This window comes from Papilio polytes, unplaced genomic scaffold (genome assembly GCF_000836215.1).
Source record: "Papilio polytes unplaced genomic scaffold, Ppol_1.0 DF823868.1, whole genome shotgun sequence".
In the NCBI taxonomy this organism is placed as follows: Eukaryota; Metazoa; Arthropoda; class Insecta; order Lepidoptera; family Papilionidae; genus Papilio; species Papilio polytes.
Genome location: NW_013525336.1, coordinates 1018335 through 1038587, shown reverse-complemented (window position 1 = coordinate 1038587; position 20253 = coordinate 1018335). Strand labels below are relative to the sequence as shown.

At 34.9% G+C, this 20253-nt stretch overlaps 2 protein-coding genes across 2 annotated transcripts; one reads left to right on the top strand and one right to left on the bottom strand.

The window, feature by feature from the left end:
- Nucleotides 1-1812: 1812 nt before the first annotated feature.
- Nucleotides 1813-4501, bottom strand: LOC106103166 (acetyl-CoA acetyltransferase, mitochondrial). The gene is made up of 4 exons (XM_013282852.1): nt 4299-4501; nt 3946-4134; nt 2699-3717; nt 1813-2107 (listed from the first exon to the last, which is right to left on the bottom strand). The coding sequence occupies exons 1-4, from the start codon at nt 4353-4355 to the stop codon at nt 1828-1830; spliced, it is 1545 nt and encodes a 514-aa protein (XP_013138306.1). The 5' UTR covers nt 4356-4501; the 3' UTR covers nt 1813-1827.
- Nucleotides 4502-4938: 437 nt separating this feature from the next.
- Nucleotides 4939-19984, top strand: LOC106103163. Its single transcript, XM_013282849.1, has 15 exons — nt 4939-5175; nt 5419-5486; nt 6206-7280; nt 7772-7902; nt 8650-8931; nt 11854-12047; nt 12783-12920; nt 13713-13953; nt 14438-14652; nt 15252-15446; nt 16056-16280; nt 16763-16830; nt 16916-17042; nt 18344-18537; nt 19274-19984. Exons 3-15 carry the CDS (start codon nt 6253-6255, stop codon nt 19650-19652), a joined length of 3417 nt encoding a protein of 1138 aa, XP_013138303.1. The 5' UTR covers nt 4939-5175; nt 5419-5486; nt 6206-6252; the 3' UTR covers nt 19653-19984.
- The last annotated feature ends 269 nt before the right edge of the window (nt 19985-20253 follow it).

The following is a 20253-nucleotide window of genomic DNA, read 5'->3' as shown; positions in this document are numbered from 1 at the left end:
TTGGTGCTTGTGTACATGAATTAATGTATCAAATAGTTTAAAAGTTAAAACTTAACTTCACTGAAATACGAACCCATAACAAAAATAGCAAAAACGGCGCCTGTGGCGCCCCCCTAAACCAGGCACCCTGGGTACTGGGTGGTTAATTCACCTACTCCTGCTTTAAGCGCCGGTACTAAGGAAATCTATGATGAAAAAAACCATATGAGGTGAAAAATGCACTATAAAATAAAGTCCGAAAAACAATTCTACGGCCAACAAGCTCCATTTGTGCATTTGAAGAACCTTTCCTGCTTCTACATCTATCCATATATTACTATCCATGCGTTTACATTATGCATCCCATAAGACCAGTAATCATGTTGTTAGAATAGTTTTTTGGGGAGAATAAGAGGTATAAAATATGTTTTTATACGAATCTTTATCTAATCTTAGCCGTAAAAACCTATGAATGCTAATACGAAGAATAAAATGTTAGAAAGACTGACACCTGTACCTTACACATATTCAAAATCTGAATAAAGGACTACAAGATTCACAGTAATGGGTTTTAATACATATATCTAACACCTATGGTTGAAAACAGGTCAGTGCTGATCACGTGTAGGTATTTAATTTGGTAGGTAGACATACTTTACAGATATTTTGATAGTATGATCGAATTGCGAATGCTGATTGGTCGTTGTGAAAAAAGGCGATGAGACGATGAGACGATTCTATACCATTACCACCGCAACAAGAATAATTTCCGAGAAGATGTTGCGATTACGACGCTTATCATAACTCCAAAATTGCGTAGTATAGTTTTCTAATATAACATTGAATAAGAAATTATCGTACTATAAAATGATATTGTGGTCAATGCTGTGGTTACAATACCAAGCGTAAAATATAATTTTACACCATTATGTATGAATATTAAATTCCATTTGCGGCCGAGTCTATTGTAATTTACATATTGTTACGAGATTTGTTTCGAGATTAGGCATAAAAAATATTGATTTGGTATTACGCATCCACCCATGGTACTTATCTAGAAAGATGTCACGAAAGATATATTTTAATTTTAGTTGGAGCGATTTTAACTATTAGATTTTTGTTTCGCTTATTGATGAGTAACCCCTGATCTGTTGGAAATAAAAGACATTAGATAAAATAAATTAAATTAGTTACCCGGCCACTAAACTGTTTAATTAAATATGTGCTGAGAAATATCATATCATTAATATTTTTCATGTTTCAGGAATCGAACATAAAAACGTCATTTACAATTGTTTCGATAATTATCTCGAGTAACTGGTTTTAATTCATTGAAAATTATTGTAATTATGCTGTCGATAAAAACATTGATGCATGTCACGGCACGGTTAAGCAAGAGCTTTTTTTATTTATATTGTCCTATAATAGTCAATTTTTCTTAATAGAAGAGAAGGCAGAAAACGTCCACCTAATTTTGCGAGTAGTTAAAAGGTAAAAAGGCGTTGCCTACCTCTAACTACCAAAAGAGGGATTAAAAAAGGGACATTTCCCGCCTTGCCATCCTAAACTCATAAGAAAGGGTGGAAGGGGTTAGAGGAGTGTACTTAGTCACTGCCACACAAACTAATTAGACAAAACACGACAATAGTTCCAAATATGTGTAAATGTGTTCTGTGGCTCCAATAGTATCGCCGCCATTGCTAGACCGCGGTGCGGCACCGCCGGTGCCCAACTCATCCACCTTCAATCATGATTTGAGAAGGAAAATTAAAAATACCAGCAATATTAACACTATATATTGACTAGATAAGTTATTGTATTGTACTGTAATAAATTACACTTAAATGTTTATTTGATTTCACATTCATTTTCAATTAATTGTAATCTTCTTTCTAATAAGTCTTTATTCAATTTGTGCATACATAGGAACTTTCCATTAAGAAATATTACAGGTATATCATTTCTATACAATCGTAACCATCTTAGATTTTCCTTCTCTGTTATATAAACTTTTTCTACTAATACTCTGTTTCTAAAAGGCTCAAGGTCTTCCAGAGCTATGTCACATAAAGGACATGGATCTTTTGTGTAAAATGTTAATGTGGGTGTCCTTTTTGTTGCTTCAGGTCTGAAAAAGGAGATTCATAATTTCATAAAGAAAAAAAAATTGTCATATTAAATGGTTTAATTAAAATATATATTAAAATTTGATTATAAATGTCTTAACAGCAGAAAAATCTGGCATATGATACAATATAAAACCTTTCCTTAAAACTATTCTTAACCATACATAACAAGTTTCATAATAAAGCAAAATAAAATTAAGGCACAAAGTATCAGTTATGCAGTACCAAAAAAGAAGAAATTCCATCTAATTAAAATGTACACAAAGTATCACAAAAAACCTATTACTTTGCTAGGTATCTTCAGGCCAAACCATTGTAAAATTATAGAATAAATCATAATTAAACAAATTTCAGTGAAGTAATTTAAGTAGATTAGACTTATAATTAATACAAACATTTTAAAGTTTAGAACTTTGTACATGTTTTTGCTTACACAGGTCAAAGCAGCAAAGTTCAGATAAGTATCAAATTTTTTGTGACAATTTGTCTATATTTTAACTAAACTGAGGTCACGATAGAGTTGGCATTATAACATTATCAAACACCAATTCACAATATACAGATAAATAGATTTCCAAAGCTGCAGAACTTACAATTTTTCAATCATAATAGATGAGGCACCACCACCTCCGTTACAAATAGATGCTACACCCTTTTCACCTTTCTTCAGTGCATGACACAAGTGGACGACAATACGGGCCCCAGACATACCAATAGGATGTCCTAAACTAACAGCACCTCCATGGACATTAATCTTTGCAGGGTCCAAGCCCAACAACTTCTGGTTAGCAACAGCAACAACACTAAAGGCTTCATTTATTTCCCATAAAGCTACATCATCTTTATTAACTCCAGTCTTTTCTAACAATTTAGGAATAGCAACAGCAGGAGCTATCGGGAAGTCAATAGGGTCACACTCTCCATCAGCAAAGCCAACAACCTTAGCAATGGGAGTGACATTCAATCTCTTAGCTGCATCTGCGGTCATTAATACCAAGGCTGCAGCACCATCATTTAAAGTTGAAGCATTACCAGCAGTAACAGTTCCATTCTCCTTTTGAAACACAGTGGACAATTTTGTGAATTTCTCAAAGTTCACCCTTTTGTATTCCTCATCTTCCTCAAAAATTACAGGGGGTGCTCCTCGTTTTTGAGGAACTGGGACAGATACTAACTCATCAGCAAAAGCCTTTTGTTCATAAGCAGCAGCACTTCTCTTATAACTAGAAATAGCATAATCATCTTGGTCTTTTCTTGAGATTTCTAATTTTTTGGCAGTGTTTTCTGCACAATTACCCATATGGAATTTGTTGTACACATCAGTTAGTCCATCAAAGACAATTCCATCAACTAATTGAAGCCCGCCATAGGTGGTATCCCCACGTTTCAAATAAAACGGCACATTGGACATTGACTCCATTCCACCGGCCAACATTACATCTTGAGCTCCTGTTTGCAGGCCTTGAGCAGCTAGCATAATTGACTTCATGCCAGAAGCACAAACTTTATTTACTGTTGTACATATGGTACTTTTAGGTAGTCCAGCAAAAATGACAGCTTGTCTAGCAGGGGCTTGTCCAAGGTTAGCAGAGCACACATTTCCTATGTATACCTATAACAAAACGAATAATACAAGACTTTAGTAATTTCATCATCTCTCAGAACTTCTTAAATGAGATTTAAGAAGTTATCAATTCTTTATGAGATAAATTCTTATCAAATTTTGTCTGGCGTAACGTAACGTAACTCTAAACATTACCGTTATATTTGTGTTGGTTTGGATTCTTCAAACAATTAAGAGCTAACTGTACATTATAGAAAGTAAGTAAGTTTCACTAACCTCTTTTACTTCTTCCTTAGGAATACCGGCTCTTTCGATTGCAGCTGTAACAGCAACAGCACCCAGTTCACTTGCAGACATGCTTGCTAAACTTCCTCTGAAAGAACCCATAGGGGTCCTAACTGCTGATGCTATAACAACCTCATTTAGGCTAACGTTCGACAAGGATCTCGACATCGTTTTCAAAATCTAATAAGCAAACGCTAAATTAACAACAATTTATTTAACTTAATACAAAATAATACTGTATGGTAAGTTAATACCAAAATAATCAACCTATCGCTAAGGCGACTGAAATTCAACTGAGAAAAAAATTGACAGAATGAAAATGTAAGTTTAGATAAAGTACATACCGTGCCCCCGATGCATATTTTAAAGGTAATCAGTTTTGTTCCTTTGAAGAGAAGCATTGTTAATTTCGGTAAAAAAAAAGTAGTCTTACTGCTATTCACGAAACGTGACACGAGATCTTTGATTAAAAACTTACGGAATAACAATTAGATCGAGATACTTTATCATTGTAGATGTAGCTTATTTATTTAAAGTTATCAGTTAACGCGCAAACACAATATTGTACCTTAAGATTCATTGATAAAGTTCAATTTCACATACTTATATTTGAAAAGAAAAAGTGAAATAAACTTTGACCGGTTATGTATAGTTAATTATATATCACACTTGTTAAGGTGTTGATTGTTAAGCTGTTTTGTAATTTGTAGAATCAAATGGAAAATAATACTTAAAACCAGATATTTCCAATATTAAAGATTCGCAGAAAATAGGACTTTATGGGTATTTTTATTACTGACCTATTAAACCTACTAAGAAAAAAATGTTGACCAAATTATTTAAAAAAAAGAAGAATATTCACGTTTCTATTATCAATTATTTTCATTCTTTCTAATTTCTAACATTTCATAATCATTTTTTGTGTTATCTTTTTTAGAAAAAAATAGGACAACACTCAAATCGTCAAATCAAAGTCATCTTTATTGCCCAATTGTCACTGTCATTCGGGTAACTAATTAATTTTTGTAGTACCAAGGTGGTAATTAGTAATTGTTAGAAAATAGCTTACACATGGTTTTTGTGTTTACAAGTAGCAAAAGGCTATTTAGCATTATATGTATATTGGCAATTATATCATTCGATGTTATCATTTAAAGTGGATTTACTTTGTTTCATTATCAAACAAAGTATGATGGATCAGGTCTACAGAAAAGATTTAAGGTAATGGGTCATTGCTTTTAAAATAGTTTTGTCAATTAAAAAAAAAAGCAATGTGATTAATATTTTTACTGTAAATTATATTTACTTTATTGTATTTCTTAAGTTTGTGGAGTCGTGGCGTTTACATTTCGTAACTACAACAGACGTTCTATTGATAAGAAAATTAGGGACGCGAAATTTTAAAGATAATTAGTCCAAAATAATCTAATTTAAAAAAAAGATTAACAAAAGTAATATTTTCAGTGAGTGACTATGTCTGAAACACAAGACTGTTTCCCTCAATTTTATTTCAACACAGTGCTGAAATTTGGGTATGTATTCCAGATAGTTTTATAGTCAAAATGTTTAATTAAGCATAACAAAATATTTTTTAGAGGTTAAAAACAGAATGTTTACATTTTATTTGGTAAGGTGTTAAAAACAAATAATTGTGGTTAATTTATAAAATTTAATAATAAAAATATATTTTATCTCTATTACAAACTTATGTCAATCACCAACTGAGAGTAACTATCATCTGTCTCAAATGTTACTGATAGAGATATTTAAGATATTTGAAGGGGAAGTAGGATGACCTAATTACTTCAAAATAATTTACCTACTCACAATAGTATAATGAGACTTGTTTACTATTTGGGTTGCCATTGTTTTTTATTGTTTTAATATAGAGATGTTTGTGCCTAAAGCTTTTTTAATTACTCAATTGATTTCATCATGTATACCTGTATTGGAAAACAACTTTAATTTCGTTTAACAAAACCATATTTTGAGAGAGTATATGTAGCAAAGTTTTAAACTTACATATTCAAGTATTGTGAAATCATATAGTAGTGTTAAGTTTAACTTGTGTTCTATAAGTGGTAGATAATTAAACTTGTTAGATATTTGTGCACAAACTCAATTTGCATTGTCTGCATTTAGCCATGTACAAGTGGTGGAAAATTCTTGCTTATCATTACCGTTTGTATACTTTCTAGCATGATTTATCATCAAAAACTTCAGGGAATGTAATAATTAATTTTGTTTTTAGGGTTTAAGCTCCGAAAGGCCAGGTACAACCTAGGCCATGCGATAAAAATGGAAGCTGTGGATATGGATGCAGGCAGATATGAACTGAAGGATAGCTTACCGGGTAGCAGTGTTGACAGTGATGCATCCAGTAGTCTTTTATTCAGCAATGATGTCAGCGAACATAGTGATAAAACATCTGATGATGAAGAGGATTTACGTGAAGATCTACAGAAAACTATACCTGAATGTTACAAATCGGACTCAAATTTCGCATCACATAGTACAAAAAACATCACAAATGATGAGGAATTTCAAGCAACAGCTCTCTGTCAATTTATGGATATCTTGAATGACTTAGATGAAGTTTTAGACAAATCATTATTAGCTTGCCTTGATGATACTCAAAATTTTGACAGCGATGAAGAAGACATTATATGTAAATTAAAAGATTGTATAGCTGACCAAGAACAACCAATGGAAGATACACCAAGCGAAAGTTCTATGGATAATACACAAGTTGTTATAGGAAGATCCACACAGAGTGTAGAACCGGCTTTAGATGATATTGAATTAACACAAAATCTATTTGAACAACCGCAATGTAGAAGTCTCAGAAGGTCTAAAAGTTATTCAGAATTACCTCAAAATCATAGCAATACTCGGCAATTAGAAAGAGCTAATACAATGAATGACAACTTAAGAAATTCGATGCGTAGATTAGATCCGATAGTACTGCCGGCTTTGAATGCTGAATCTGTTTGTGAACCGTTAACTTTGCCTGTTATTTTGTTTCTGGAACATCATGTTAATATGAGGCCTACAAGTGCACCACTACAATTACAAGTTACTGCTACAAATCTTAGTACAAATAGTGGATCTTCAGGGCCCATTATAGTTGGTCGTCGTGCATTACTTATGAATCGTGCATTATCTTTACCCTCACCCGGTGATAGTGATATAACAAGTGCAGGCTGGAATGGACCCAACAGTCGGAGTATAGCGAGAAGTACAAGCAGTACGTCAAGTTCTTCCGGTGAATCCTTAGCTGGTATTGCTGCTATGAATCAAATTGGAGCAGGTACATCTGATGAGAGGTAAATAAAAAAATTATATTGGAATAATCAATAAAATTGTAGTTATTTTATTACTTCTATACTTAAAATTATGAAGAGGATAGATCTGGATTTTTGTATGCATCGAAATAACTCAAAAACTACTGGGCCGATTTTAGTATTTTTTTTTACCATTAGATAGGTAATTTATTATTTTTAATTCGGCGCCGACCCTACGGGAGTAGGATAAGGAGGATGATGATGATGTCGCGGACGAAGTCACGTGCAATAGCTAGTCTATACTAATATTATTAAGAGGAAAGATTTGTATTTTTGTGTGTATTGAAATAACTCAAAAAATACAGGTCTCTTTCACCGTTAAAAAGCTACATTATCAGGGAGTTACATAGGCTATACATATGTTTTTTATTATTTTTCAATAAATTTCACGCTGACGAAGTCGCGAGCAACAGCTAGTATACTTATATAGATAGGAAAAACGCAATTTAATTTAGTAATATTTTTTGTTTCAGAAACGAAGAGACTGATGAACCGCCTTTTGGCGTTTGGCCACATAGCATGAGCTCAATGCTGGCGTGCCTTAGTTGTACTGTTGGAATATTTAATATTTCCAGATTTTCCGTATTCAGTGTGCATTACGGAGGTGAGTATTGAAAAAATATGAACCTTACCTTTATAGAATCATAAGTGTATGTTAAAATTGTATAGTGTAAGGAGATATGAACGAAAGTGGACTGTTCAAAGGTTGAAATGATTTATCAACTTCCTACGAAAATCTAATATGAGATAGCCAAAGATAGACATGTCAATCAATATAAAGATTTTCTGTAGATAATACCTATGACTTACACTGAAACTTAAAAGAAATAAAGTATCGTTAAATACCGTGATTTAGCCTTATTAAAAATATACTATCTGTAGGTTATAGAATAAATTGTGTAGAATTTTTAAAATAGTTTTATTTTCTACTTTTACATCTTTTTATTAGCTCTTTTTGTTGTGAATGCATAACTTCCTATAACATACGTAATTTTAATGTGAGTATTGTCCCAGTTTTAGGAACACCCTCTTTCTGTCAGATGCCCTAGGTGAAAGCCCAACTGCGCCCTACTCTAAAGCCGGCATGTGATGCCATATAATAGACATAAAATGTTACTAAAACGATACCTAGTTAGTAACTATAATTAATATCTGACCATATCTAGTATGACTATTATTCACATATCTGACTCATAAAAAATAGGATTTCCTTTTGCTTTACACTGAAAACAATACAATGTAGATAATTTCATGTATAAGATATTATTTATTCGGCTTGTATGTTTGATATTTAACGGATTATTTTTTTTATTCTATTATTTTTTCAACTAAATTTTTGTTTTCTTTTTAGCATGCTTCATACTACAGTTTTTCATACTATCTCTTTTCACTGGAATACCGCTATTCACATTACACTTATGCCTGGGTCATGTGCTGCAATCGGGCCCCATCGATATGTGGCGTATCTCACCGATATTCAAAGGTGTTGGTGTTTCATTGCTCCTCACGCAAGCGGTGATCGGAATGTACAGCGTGATAAGCCTGTCATGGATATTCGTTTATTTTCGAGACTCGTTTATAACATCCGATGATAAATACAAATGGGCTTTACCGCTAGGATTCAGTTTTGATGGTGAGTGTACATTTATGATACTTTTTGAATCGTGAACAGTTTTATGATATATGTATAGTTATGTAACTTACTTTGATATATAATCTTCTTAATATTATAATTGGAAAGTTTAGATGGATGGATGGATGTTAGTTAGAGATAATAGCCTAAACTGTACTGATTTCGATGAAATTTTGTATAGATGTAGAGGATAGTCTAGAAAACTACACAAGCTTCTTAGTTTTTTTTAATTTTACGCGTACTGAGTCGCGGGCGTAAGCTTGTTTTAAACATAATGACAAAATAAACTTATTTTATTACAACGCAAGATAAATAAATGCAATTGCGATGTTTTTTAAATTAACTGTAATCCTTTATTTACGTTTCATTATAACTCGCTAAGAACTTAAATGGCGGTTAATAAATGTTTAAAGAAAATGGAAAGTACTCGTTTTTAATATGGACCGATGAAAACGAAAGCGGCCACGGTGAATTGTTGTGAATGCATGACTAATTTAATGAAATTTACTTTAAATTAAACAAAAAGTCTATTACGTTAACTGATTTGTAATTGGTGACAGCGATAATTCTATCAAAGTGCTTTTTTTTTATTTAATTTAATTTAATTTGGCCTTACAATATTTGCCGTTTGCCCATCGTAATTGTACGTATAATTCTGTCAAATCTACACTATAAAAGGACAATGTTACTATCTACTACTAAATAAAAAAAACTACAGCTACACGAAATTCGAGAATAAATTAAAATAAACCATTAAGAATCTTCCTCAGTTATTCGAGTGTAAATTACAGGAAATGTAGAAGGTCGCCATAAAAAGCGCATAAAGAAGAAATCTTTTTGTTTTTTTCAATACCATCCTTGACTATTTTATGCCAGTACGATACTCGCAGAGCGTGTAAGTGATACAGCAATGTATTACGACACGACCACGAAGATCCAAGGTTGCGTACATTGCGCCATTTGTATGAAGTTTTAGACTGTCTACACATATTTCAAGACTGAATTAGGTTCGGTTCAAGTAAAATTATAACTCGTAGATAGACCTTATCCAACGACAAACTATCTAGTACCTCGTCGGTTACTTCCCATTCAAATCATTTGAGTTTATTTCCTTTTGCACAATTTGATTGTAAATGAATACATACATAACATGCGGTTTTCGATATTCTTGGCTGTTCACCGCATTCATTTAAAGTACCCGCTACAAAGATATTAAATCTACGTTCATATCATTAAATTATTTCACTATGTAAACTTTTGTACACTGTACAGTTATGCAGTGACAATCAGACTTAGGTGTCTTGGTATTGTTAACGAATAGATTATTTCGATAATTAAAATTATACTTGCAAAATATATTACGTATAATTCAATTTTACATACGTTATATGTACACATACTTTAATATAATGAGTAAATAGATTTTCGTTGACATGTAATGTTATTTTTATGACCTGTGTAATGACTGTGGTGTTAATTGTAGACACATAGCTGTGGTAATTACGTAACCACGTAGACATAAAATGATAACAGACACGCAAGAATATACACTTATTAAATAAAAATATTTAATTGATATTTTTTTGTTGTAAAGCACGTCTTGGACAGTTACGAAAGAATGGTTCAAAGTCGGCTTAGTAGATTTAAGCAATTAAACATTCTGGTTTAAAAAAAAGTAACATCACGATAGTTAACAACAGCGTGATATCGTAGTGATATCGCAAAGTCGAAACTACAGTTGTTTACAAAAAAATCTGAATCTGAAACGAATTTTAAATGCTTCGCTTCGTAAGCGCCGCTTACAATCTAATACACGTCAAAATGTGTAAGGAATTTGGAGTTTTTTTTGTTAACACGGGAATGCATTTCCACATTTCGCCGTCCGGGCTGCGGGGGCAGTAGGGTCAGTTTCGTATAGAACTCGGCCTTATATTTAAGCAAGACTACCCACTTAACCTTGGTGTTCTTCGCCCGACCAGGGCGCGGCATCTACATTAGTTTATCCACGACCCGGCTAGGAGCCCCTTGGTAGAGACTCGACACCTACAGGGGAGGGTCAGAATTTAATACGATGTTGCATACTTAAATGACGTTTCAGTATTCGGCCGTTAGTTAGACTGTATTTTCTTTTTACTTTAACAATTTATCTTGATTTGTTTTATTTTTTCCTTATCGTCGATGTTGTAATTCCTATAAGATTTATACGATAGAAAGCATATTTATCTGAGATAACAATGAACAAAGATTCCATTATCAAACACAAAGTTATGACATCGAAATGCGCGCGCAATGCATTTATGAGTTCATTGTCAATGACAATTATAGAACGCTGATGAACGTTTTTATTTATTTATAAAAATCTTTTTGTCGACAGAATAATTAGCATAGAATAACAAATTCAATAATCATTACATGCATCTTTGATAAGTCTTTCACTATTGTATTTTCTTAATGCTATTAAAAATATTATATAAACAATTGTGATTACTTAATATTAATTACTAGCTGTTCCCCTGCGGATTCATCCGCGTGTAATTATAAAAACTTTATTTTATTGTTTACATTTGCCAAATTATCAATTACAAATGTCAAAATGACATGACATGATGATAACCTTCTCAATCTTGCTTCCTTGATGTTGGCAGCAACTTATGGTCTCTTTCCCACATTAGGGTTTTTATCCAAAATATTAATCCCCTAAGTTTAATGGCGTGAAAATATATAGCCTAAAGCGTGACGTAAGTGTAGGGCTTTTTATTAAAAAAAGAGTTATTCGAAACTATGCCGTGATTGGTGACATCTTAGGCAACAAAGAAGTGGGTGTTTACGCTTTATTATAATAGTATAGATAATATTAATTATAAGCTATTTGTAAGGAGGAAATAATTAGTAGGAATAATAAATCTTGATACTTAATTTCAGATGTAAATCTTAAAAATAGCACGTTTAAGATCCAAGAGACTATACCTCAGTACTTCCATGGCGAGGTGTTGCAGCGGGGGACGGGGACTGGCAACCAATTCGGCACTGTCAAGTATCAAGTAGCGTTATACCTTGCAGTTGTTTGGATGATTGTATTTGTCGCGCTCAGCAAAGGTCTACGGTCATATGGAAAGGTAAAATATTTCTTCAATTCAATTGACAATAAAAGAAATTAAAGCGCACACTTGGTCCTCATTCTCGGTCAAACGCTCTTCGTTAGATTGAGGGGGAAGGGGGGAGGACTGCTATCATTTTTTTATTTGCTAGCAGGGGCAGCTACCCCTACAATCCTAGTCACGCACATAATGTACATGACTTTTTAAATTTATTTTTGTATTAAGGGCCTGTCCCACCACTGGTTGATAGAAGCTCAGATGCTTAAAAATGACGTCACTGTCAGATAAGGAAACAAAATCCGATATTTTCATCACATATTTTACACATTGGATTGATATCGGACAATTCACAGTTTGGTGGGACAGGCCTTTAGTTTATTTAAGGTCTTACATATTACAATACATGAGCGTCGGTGTCTCAGTGGTTTAAGTGTACATAATTTACCCGACGTTCTTACGATAAAGGAAAACATCGTGATGAAACCTGCAGATATCGGTGAAAAAATTCAAAGATACACATATCTTCACACACACTTCTTCACACATGAAGTCGACCACACTGGGTCAGCGTGGTTGACTATGGCCTAGTCACCCTAACCTAGTGTAGGCTCCGAGCCCCTCGGTGGGGACATCTAGTGAGCTGGTGATGATGATAAATATTTGAATAGATTGATCACCTTTGTTGAGTACATGCAGACATTTTATCAACTATGCCTCCTCTAAATTTTTTAATGTATTTTATTTATGTTTCAGGCGATTTACGTACTGATGTTTCTACCGATGTGCGGCACGTTGGTATTGTGCACGAAGCTGCTGACCCTGATCCCATACGACACCGTGATAAATATCTTCTCCGAAACTGAATGGAGTGAATTCTTCCTCAATAGTAATGTATGTTAATGTCACACGAGTTGATATGTTACAACTATTGTATTCGTTACAATCTGATATAGGAATAGTCTATTTGTGTTACGGATTTTGTTACATTTGCCTATTTAAATATTTATGATCTCCAGATATTTTTTTCTATTCACATATTTATAGGTATTTAAATTAATATTTATATCTTGATTTTCATATTATAGTTAATATTTTGTGTAATAAATGCTACTGTTTTTATGGATGTAGTATGTATGGAGAATGTCTGAAAGGATTATTGCATAGCAGTGTGTAGGCGGAAATTTACTTTACTATAGTAATACTAGCTTTCGCTATCAACTCCGTTTACGTGGAAGTAGAAAAAAACCAGTAAGGGGCCTATGTGTTCTTCCAAACTATCCTCTGCATCTATGTCAAACATTGAGATAGATTCAGATTAGGTTACAAACTCTAAAAAAAAATGGAAATAAAAGAATCGCATTTATAAAAGTATGATAATCTTACAAATATTATAAATGCACAAGTTTAGATGAATGGATGGATATTTTTGAGAGTTTGTAGCTTAAACGGTTGGATAAAATTGGTATAATTGTAGAGGATAGTCTGGAAAAAAACATAGGCTACTCACTTTTGTCTTTCGTAATTCCACGCAGACGGTGTCGCGGGCGAAAGCTGGTGACATATATGTTTACAATTCAATATTAAATCGTTCAAAATATCAAGTATATTTCAATTATGAACAAAAGTTTTAACATTTTGATCAAATACATGTGATGATAGTAATATTGCAAATATTGTGATCAGAGTTGGGCGGCGGCGGCGCAAGAGACGTTTCTGACATGGGGCGTGCTGGGGGCGTGCGTGATGCAGCTGACGTCACAGGGCGCGGGGCGTGGCGCGGGGCGGGGCGCGGGGCGGCCGCTGCGCCAGAGCGGGTACGTGGTACTCTGCACCTTCGCCGTGCTGCTGCTGGCCGCCTGCCTCGCTAACACATGTGTACGGATAATCAATAACAATGGATACCTCTTCGTACCGAGCAGCTTCGGTAAGTTGACCTTTTAAATCATTTTAGTTGTATCAATTACATTTGTCTCATCTTCCTCCCTTATCCTACTCCCGTAGAGTCATCGCACTGGGTTGTCATCATCTTGATCATCATCGTCTTCTCAGTCATCACTCCTTTCTTAATTCACCTTTCAAACAATCCATCCATCTCTTTCTAAGTCTACTTCTACCGGTGTACCCTTCCACAGTCATATCTTGTTACATGTAATTTTTACTTATTACTTCTTGTTACATGAGATCAATTTAATTTGTCAAATTTAAAGAAAATCCAGAAATTTCGACGATGTATTTACTAAACGTTATTCAATATTGAAATATATCTTTTCACAGTTTGTATCTATGTATCAGATTCTACTCAATCAATTTTCATACCTCACAAGTTCAAACAAACTCAAAATTTTGGAATCTAACACATATAAAATTAATTTATATAATGTTTCAATATGTTATTTGTATATTTTCAGAGACAGTGAAATCGTCGGAATTCCTGTGGCCGCGTTCCGTGGCGCAGCCGGGGGGCGGGGCGGTGCCGGCGCGCTACGCGGGGCAGTACGGCAGCCTGGTGGGCGTGTCGGTGTGGCGCGCCGGGCCCGCCGCGCGCCCGCTCAGCGGCTGGCAGCCCCTGCAGCTCGCCACGCAGATAGTGCCCGCAGCGCTCGCCCTCGTGCCCACAAATGTCGTCAGTATTGCAACTAATTATTAGATTTTTAGTTTAGTTTAGGTTACTACAAAAAACTACAGCAGCAGGAAGGAAAGTATTAACTCATTACTCGACATATAGATTCATAGTGTTTTGTATCTGTTTATTGCTGCAAATTTAAAATAAACATTTTGTTTTAAAACATGTTATAGGATGTGAATGCTACATTCATATTAGTAAGCTATCGATACATAACATAATCACTTTTTCGAATAACGACTATAAAAACCCATTTTGTCGATTCGCTATAGTAGTAGTAGTAGTAGTAGAAATAGTGGTAAAAGCAGATATTTTACGATTTTCACTACTAGATATTTTGGTTTTATCCATTACTAGATTTCGCCCGCGATTTCGTCCGCGAGGATTTTAAAAAAAAAAACAAAAGCGAGTAGCCTATGTGTTCTTCGAGACTATCCTCTATGTCTATGCCAAATTTCATCAAAATCTGTTCAGACGTTTAGCCTACAAACTAACAAACATCCATTCATCTAAACTTTCGCATTAATAATCTTATTATGATGTCATATTTACAAATTTGTAACAGCGCCATCTATCGTAACGCCATTTTCGTGTTCCAGTTGTCTCCGGCGTGGGCGGTGATTTTCTTCTTCACGCTGCTGATGTTCGGGGTGGCGCAGCAGCTCGCCATCTGGCACTGCGTCATCGCCGGCCTCATGGCCACCAACAAGCACACGCTGCGTCGCTGGGAGACTACCATCACATTCTTCAGCTGCGTCTTTGGATTCGCTATGGGATTGCTGCTTACAACTGACGTGAGTAGCTTTTGGTATTCTATATTAAGCTTACTTCATACTAATATTGTAAATGCGAACGTTTAGATGGATGGATGGATGGATGTATGGATGTTTGTTAGAGTTTGAAGGCTAAACTGTTGAACGGATCATGATGAAATTTAGCGTAGATGTATTATTTTTTCTTGTGGCTACTTAGTTTTTCTTATTCGACGCGGCCAGTGTCGGGGGCGAAACTTGGTTGGTTTATAAGTTCCTGAAATCGGTAATAAAAGTTTAATTCCAATGAATTAATAAAAAATTAATGTTTTTTTTCTAAATCTGTCATAAGATGCGTAGTAACTCCTAACCACATTATTATCACTAACACATCATCTTATTTATTATACACTCGTTGACAAAGAATAGCCACAAACATCTATCTATCACTTACTTAGCTCATTTCCACTTTGTATTACTTCGAACAATATAAAACGTCTAACTAACTAGCACTAAATTACTAATATAACCTAGCACGAGACTAGAGCTTAGTTGGGGTGGTTAAAGGAAGCAGTGAATTAACAAAAATGTATTAATATATGCGATAAAAATCAAAAGTATATTTTACTATATCCGTGTGTGGTGTTTCAGGCGGGGATCCGCGTGGTGCACCTGGTGGACTACGTGTGGGTGGGGGCGTGGTGGCAGTGCGCGGTACAGGTGGCGCTGTCGGCGGGCGTGTTTGCGGTGCGTGGCCGCCCCTACTCCGCGGACGCGGTAGCCGCTGCTCTGCACCGCCCTACATCGCCGCTCGCCGCGCCCCTCGCCGCCCTGCTCGCCTTCACCTGGAGCGTGCTATTGCCCGTGCTGCTCTGTGTAAGTTCACATACACTCTGTATCTATACATACTCTATGTTAGTGTAGCTGCTCTATGTTAGTATAGCTACTCTGTGTCAGTATAGCTACTCTGTGCCAGTATTTCTGCTCTGTGTAGGTGTAGTTATTCTGTGCAAGTATAGCTACTCTATGTTAGTGTAGCTGCTCTGTGTTGATATAGCTGATTTGTATAAATGTAGCTACTCTATGTAAGTATATCTGCTATATGTAAATGTAGTTACACAGTGCAAGTATAGCTGCTCTGTAAAAGTGTAGTTACTCTGTGGAAGTGTAGCTACTCTATGTAGGTGAAGCTACTTTTTGCAAGTATAGCTGCTCTATATAGGTGTACCTACTCTTTGCAAGTATAGCTGCTCTGTGTATGTGTAGCTACTCTGTGCCAGTGTAGCTGCTCTGTGTGATATCTTTTCTGTCGGCATATGTTATTGGAGTTTTATAAGATGACTTAATGGTTGTTCCAGGCTATTTGTATTATGGATTTTCGGATTGGACAACAACGTCAGTTATATTCTTGGAGAAAACCTATAGGGTGAGTCACATAACCATTTTCAAATATATTTGAACTATTACTTCTCCTGTGAGTCGGGTTTATAGAATTTTTATTTTGTTTCCAGTTATTTTCCTATTTGGGCTCGTCAAGTGGCTGTGATGATGCAGCAAGGAGCCTTGCTGACTGTGCCTCTGGTCGCCTTCATACAGACCTGGAGGTACATGAATAAAGGACCCCCGGATATACTTGAAGTAAGATATTATACAATTTTCCAGTAGAAAACATGTTTCAAAACTCGTGTTATATGTTGCAACTTTCATGCGGCCAGGATTATACTTCAAGTGAATTTTTAGAAGATTTGGTAAGATTTGTGTGTACTCGATGGATCTTCCGTAAACTATCGGATGTTTGAAATTCAAATTTTAAAAAACAAAATTTTGGCAATTAATGCAATTTATTTTAACGCATTATCAAGACTATAACCATTTCTGTTAACATTTTCTTAAACAGAAATTAATATGAATCAAGTTAATTTAAAAAACATGAGGGATAAATCGTAAAATCATGTCTTACGATAGTCTACGTAGGAGCCATCCAATTATTTCCACCGCTTGTACATAAACATGTTGTCTCTGTATTTTCAATGAGTATGAGCGAGATGACAATAGTGTGTGTGAAACATAACACACGTAGTCGTAGTAAATAGAGTTTTGCTGTTTATAGTATTAATTATGTAATACTTGCTTTATATTATGAATTTAAAGTTTATTTAATCATTAATTTTTAGTTTTATACGACAACTTTATAGAAAACCGGCATAAAGTGTAGGTTTTAAATGGATTTGCTTTGCCTAAAAAAGTGTAAAATCTATGTTCTAGACGCTTCTATTGCCTATCGTTGGTGTTAATGTTGTTTGTTAAAATATATTAGTAATTCTGTACGCGAACATAACTTAAATCAGGTCTAGTCATCATCACCAGCTCACTATATGTCCGCACCGAGGGGCTCGGAGCCTACCCTAATAAGGGGTGACTAGGCCATAGTCAACCACGCTGGCCAAGTGCGGGTTGGTTGACTTCACACATATCTTTGAATTTCTTCGCTGATATGTGCAGGTTGCATCACGATGTTACCCTTCACCGTAAGAACGTCGGGTAAATTATGTACATATGAAAATTCGAAAAATCAAAAATCACATTGGTACATGGCGGTATTCGAACCCAAGACCTGTAGATTACAAGTTCAGTGCTTAAACCACTGAGCCACCGATGCTCATAGTACATGTCTAGTACATAGTAATAATTGCATTTATGTACAATTAAAATAATAAACTAGTTGTATAGTTGCATTTGTTCTGTGCTGTCTTTGTGATTATTAGATGTCGATTAATTCATTATTAATTGATTAGAATCTTAGTAATACATTAGAATAAACAGATGTTTCATTAACAAATTTATCATAAAATTTTCAAATTACGTTTGTTTACAATAAAAAAAAATACTTTAGTCAATATCTTTAAAGCATGTAATTAAATTCGTGTATATGTTTCCAGCGCATACAGAACCTGTACCGTCCTCGTATGGGCGTGTCGGGCTCCCCCCCGCCCCCGCCCCCGCCGCCCGGCGCGGCCCCGCCCCGCGCGCCGCCCGACCCGCCGCCCAAGTACACGCCGCCGCCCTCCTACTCCACCGCCACCGGCGCGCGCCTCCTGCACACGCTGCGCAGGAGCTTCCGCACGCTGAGGAGGTACTATTCTTTATTATATTTACTTATCTTACTTATATATATGATATCTCAGTTTTAAAAAGAAAATCAGTACCGCGCAGTAGATTGGCGCAACACTAGATTATTGCCATAAACGTCACATCTCTAACAGACAGCTGTCAATGTCTTTAGAAGGATAGATATTCGCGCGCATTCCTGACGGGATCACAAGTTCGGAGTGTTAATTAATATAGCTAGAAACAATTATATTAATTGTTTAAAAGTCGTTAAAACTGTTGAACGGATCTCAATGACATTCGATACAAATGTCCTTTACATTTAGACTGAAAGAACACATTGGCTAAATATTTTTCTTTTTAAATTTGGTTTGTAACATGTCAGCAATCACAGCATACTTTTTAATAATTATCTTTTTAATGTACACTTACACTTTACTTTTTACACTTTATAAGCTTTATATTTTTATGCTATTTAATTTAGGTACTAAATTGTAAAAATCGTCACGCGAGAAAGGGATAAAAACAACAAACCACTATCAGCAAAGAATTAAGATTGCCATGATAACGGTAATTGCTATTTTAATGACATAGGTTTTCGTTGTCATTTGTGCATTTGGATTTTGATATTTTTTTTTACATTTATTATAAAAAAAGTTTTACAAATGTAAACTTTTTTATAATTTCACGCAGAAGAAGCCGCATAGGAACCGCTAGCTTATAATATTAAAAATAGTAATATTATTTGTATACAATTACAGAATAACATCAGGTCGTTCAGATGCGCCTACGGACGACAGCGCTCAGATGCCCATCACCGTGAGCGAGAGTGTGGACCGCCGCCCCCCCTCGCCGCCCGCGCCCTCCATCACCCTCACAGACGAGACCGACCGCAGGACCTCCCGCAACTCACTCACACTCACACGTGACTTCCTCAGACGCTCCTTTGTTAGAAAAACTGATTCCACGAAATCGATTCGTTCGAGTTTACGACGTAGTTTCAAATACGGCGTGAGTTTGACGACCAGTCACGAGCAATTGGTAGGGGACGCGGAGCCTATTTCGAACACGGTCGCGATGTCCGCCATGTTGGGGGAGGGGTCTCCCCCACACACGCGTAGTCTCGGCTCCGTTATATGAATCGTGTACTTATTTAGTACTTATTTTATGTATTTCAACAGTTATGTATTTATTTTTGTTTTATTAGGAATGTTTGAGGTCTTTAATTTGAATCCCTTGGCCGTAAGAATATTTTTTTTTAACATCACATTTAATAATATCGACTTTTTTGTAGATAAGTTTACGTTTATTATGGAAAAAAAATGAAATTTACAATTATTTTTTAATGTACGTTTAATTTTTTTTAGTTTTAATCATACGAATTAGATCGAATCTCACTAACTCATTTTTATGGCGTCCATACTTTTATTGGCTTTTATTTTTTATTTAAAAAAAATTAGAGAGGTAAGCTGCATAATAAAATAATGTTTTTTTCTTTACATTTAAAATGTATCATTAACATATACAAATAAATATTTTTTCCAATATTCAATTATTTTTCGAATAAATTAATGCATGATTGTTTTTTTAATCTTTTTAACATTAAAACTGCTCAAATATAATTTGGACTCATAAATGTGTCCAAGAAATAAACTTAATATACTTAAACCCAGTTTTAGTAATTCCACTATTTAGGAAATTTTAGTTTAGTAAGAATAATTAGTAGTAAGTTTTTAACCAA

Excerpts from the sequence above, each read along its gene's own strand:
- LOC106103166 (XM_013282852.1), bottom strand. The coding sequence starts at position 4,355 with ATGCTTCTCTTCAAAGGAACAAAACTGATTACCTTTAAAATATGCATC. Across the intron at positions 4,135-4,298 it reads AAATATGCATCGGGGGCACG|ATTTTGAAAACGATGTCGAG; the intron begins GTATGTACTTTA and ends TTTGCTTATTAG. Across the intron at positions 3,718-3,945 it reads CTAAGGAAGAAGTAAAAGAG|GTATACATAGGAAATGTGTG; the intron begins GTTAGTGAAACT and ends GTTTTGTTATAG.
- LOC106103163 (XM_013282849.1), top strand. The coding sequence starts at position 6,253 with ATGGAAGCTGTGGATATGGATGCAGGCAGATATGAACTGAAGGATAGC. Across the intron at positions 15,447-16,055 it reads GATTGCTGCTTACAACTGAC|GCGGGGATCCGCGTGGTGCA; the intron begins GTGAGTAGCTTT and ends GTGGTGTTTCAG. Across the intron at positions 17,043-18,343 it reads GACCCCCGGATATACTTGAA|CGCATACAGAACCTGTACCG; the intron begins GTAAGATATTAT and ends ATATGTTTCCAG.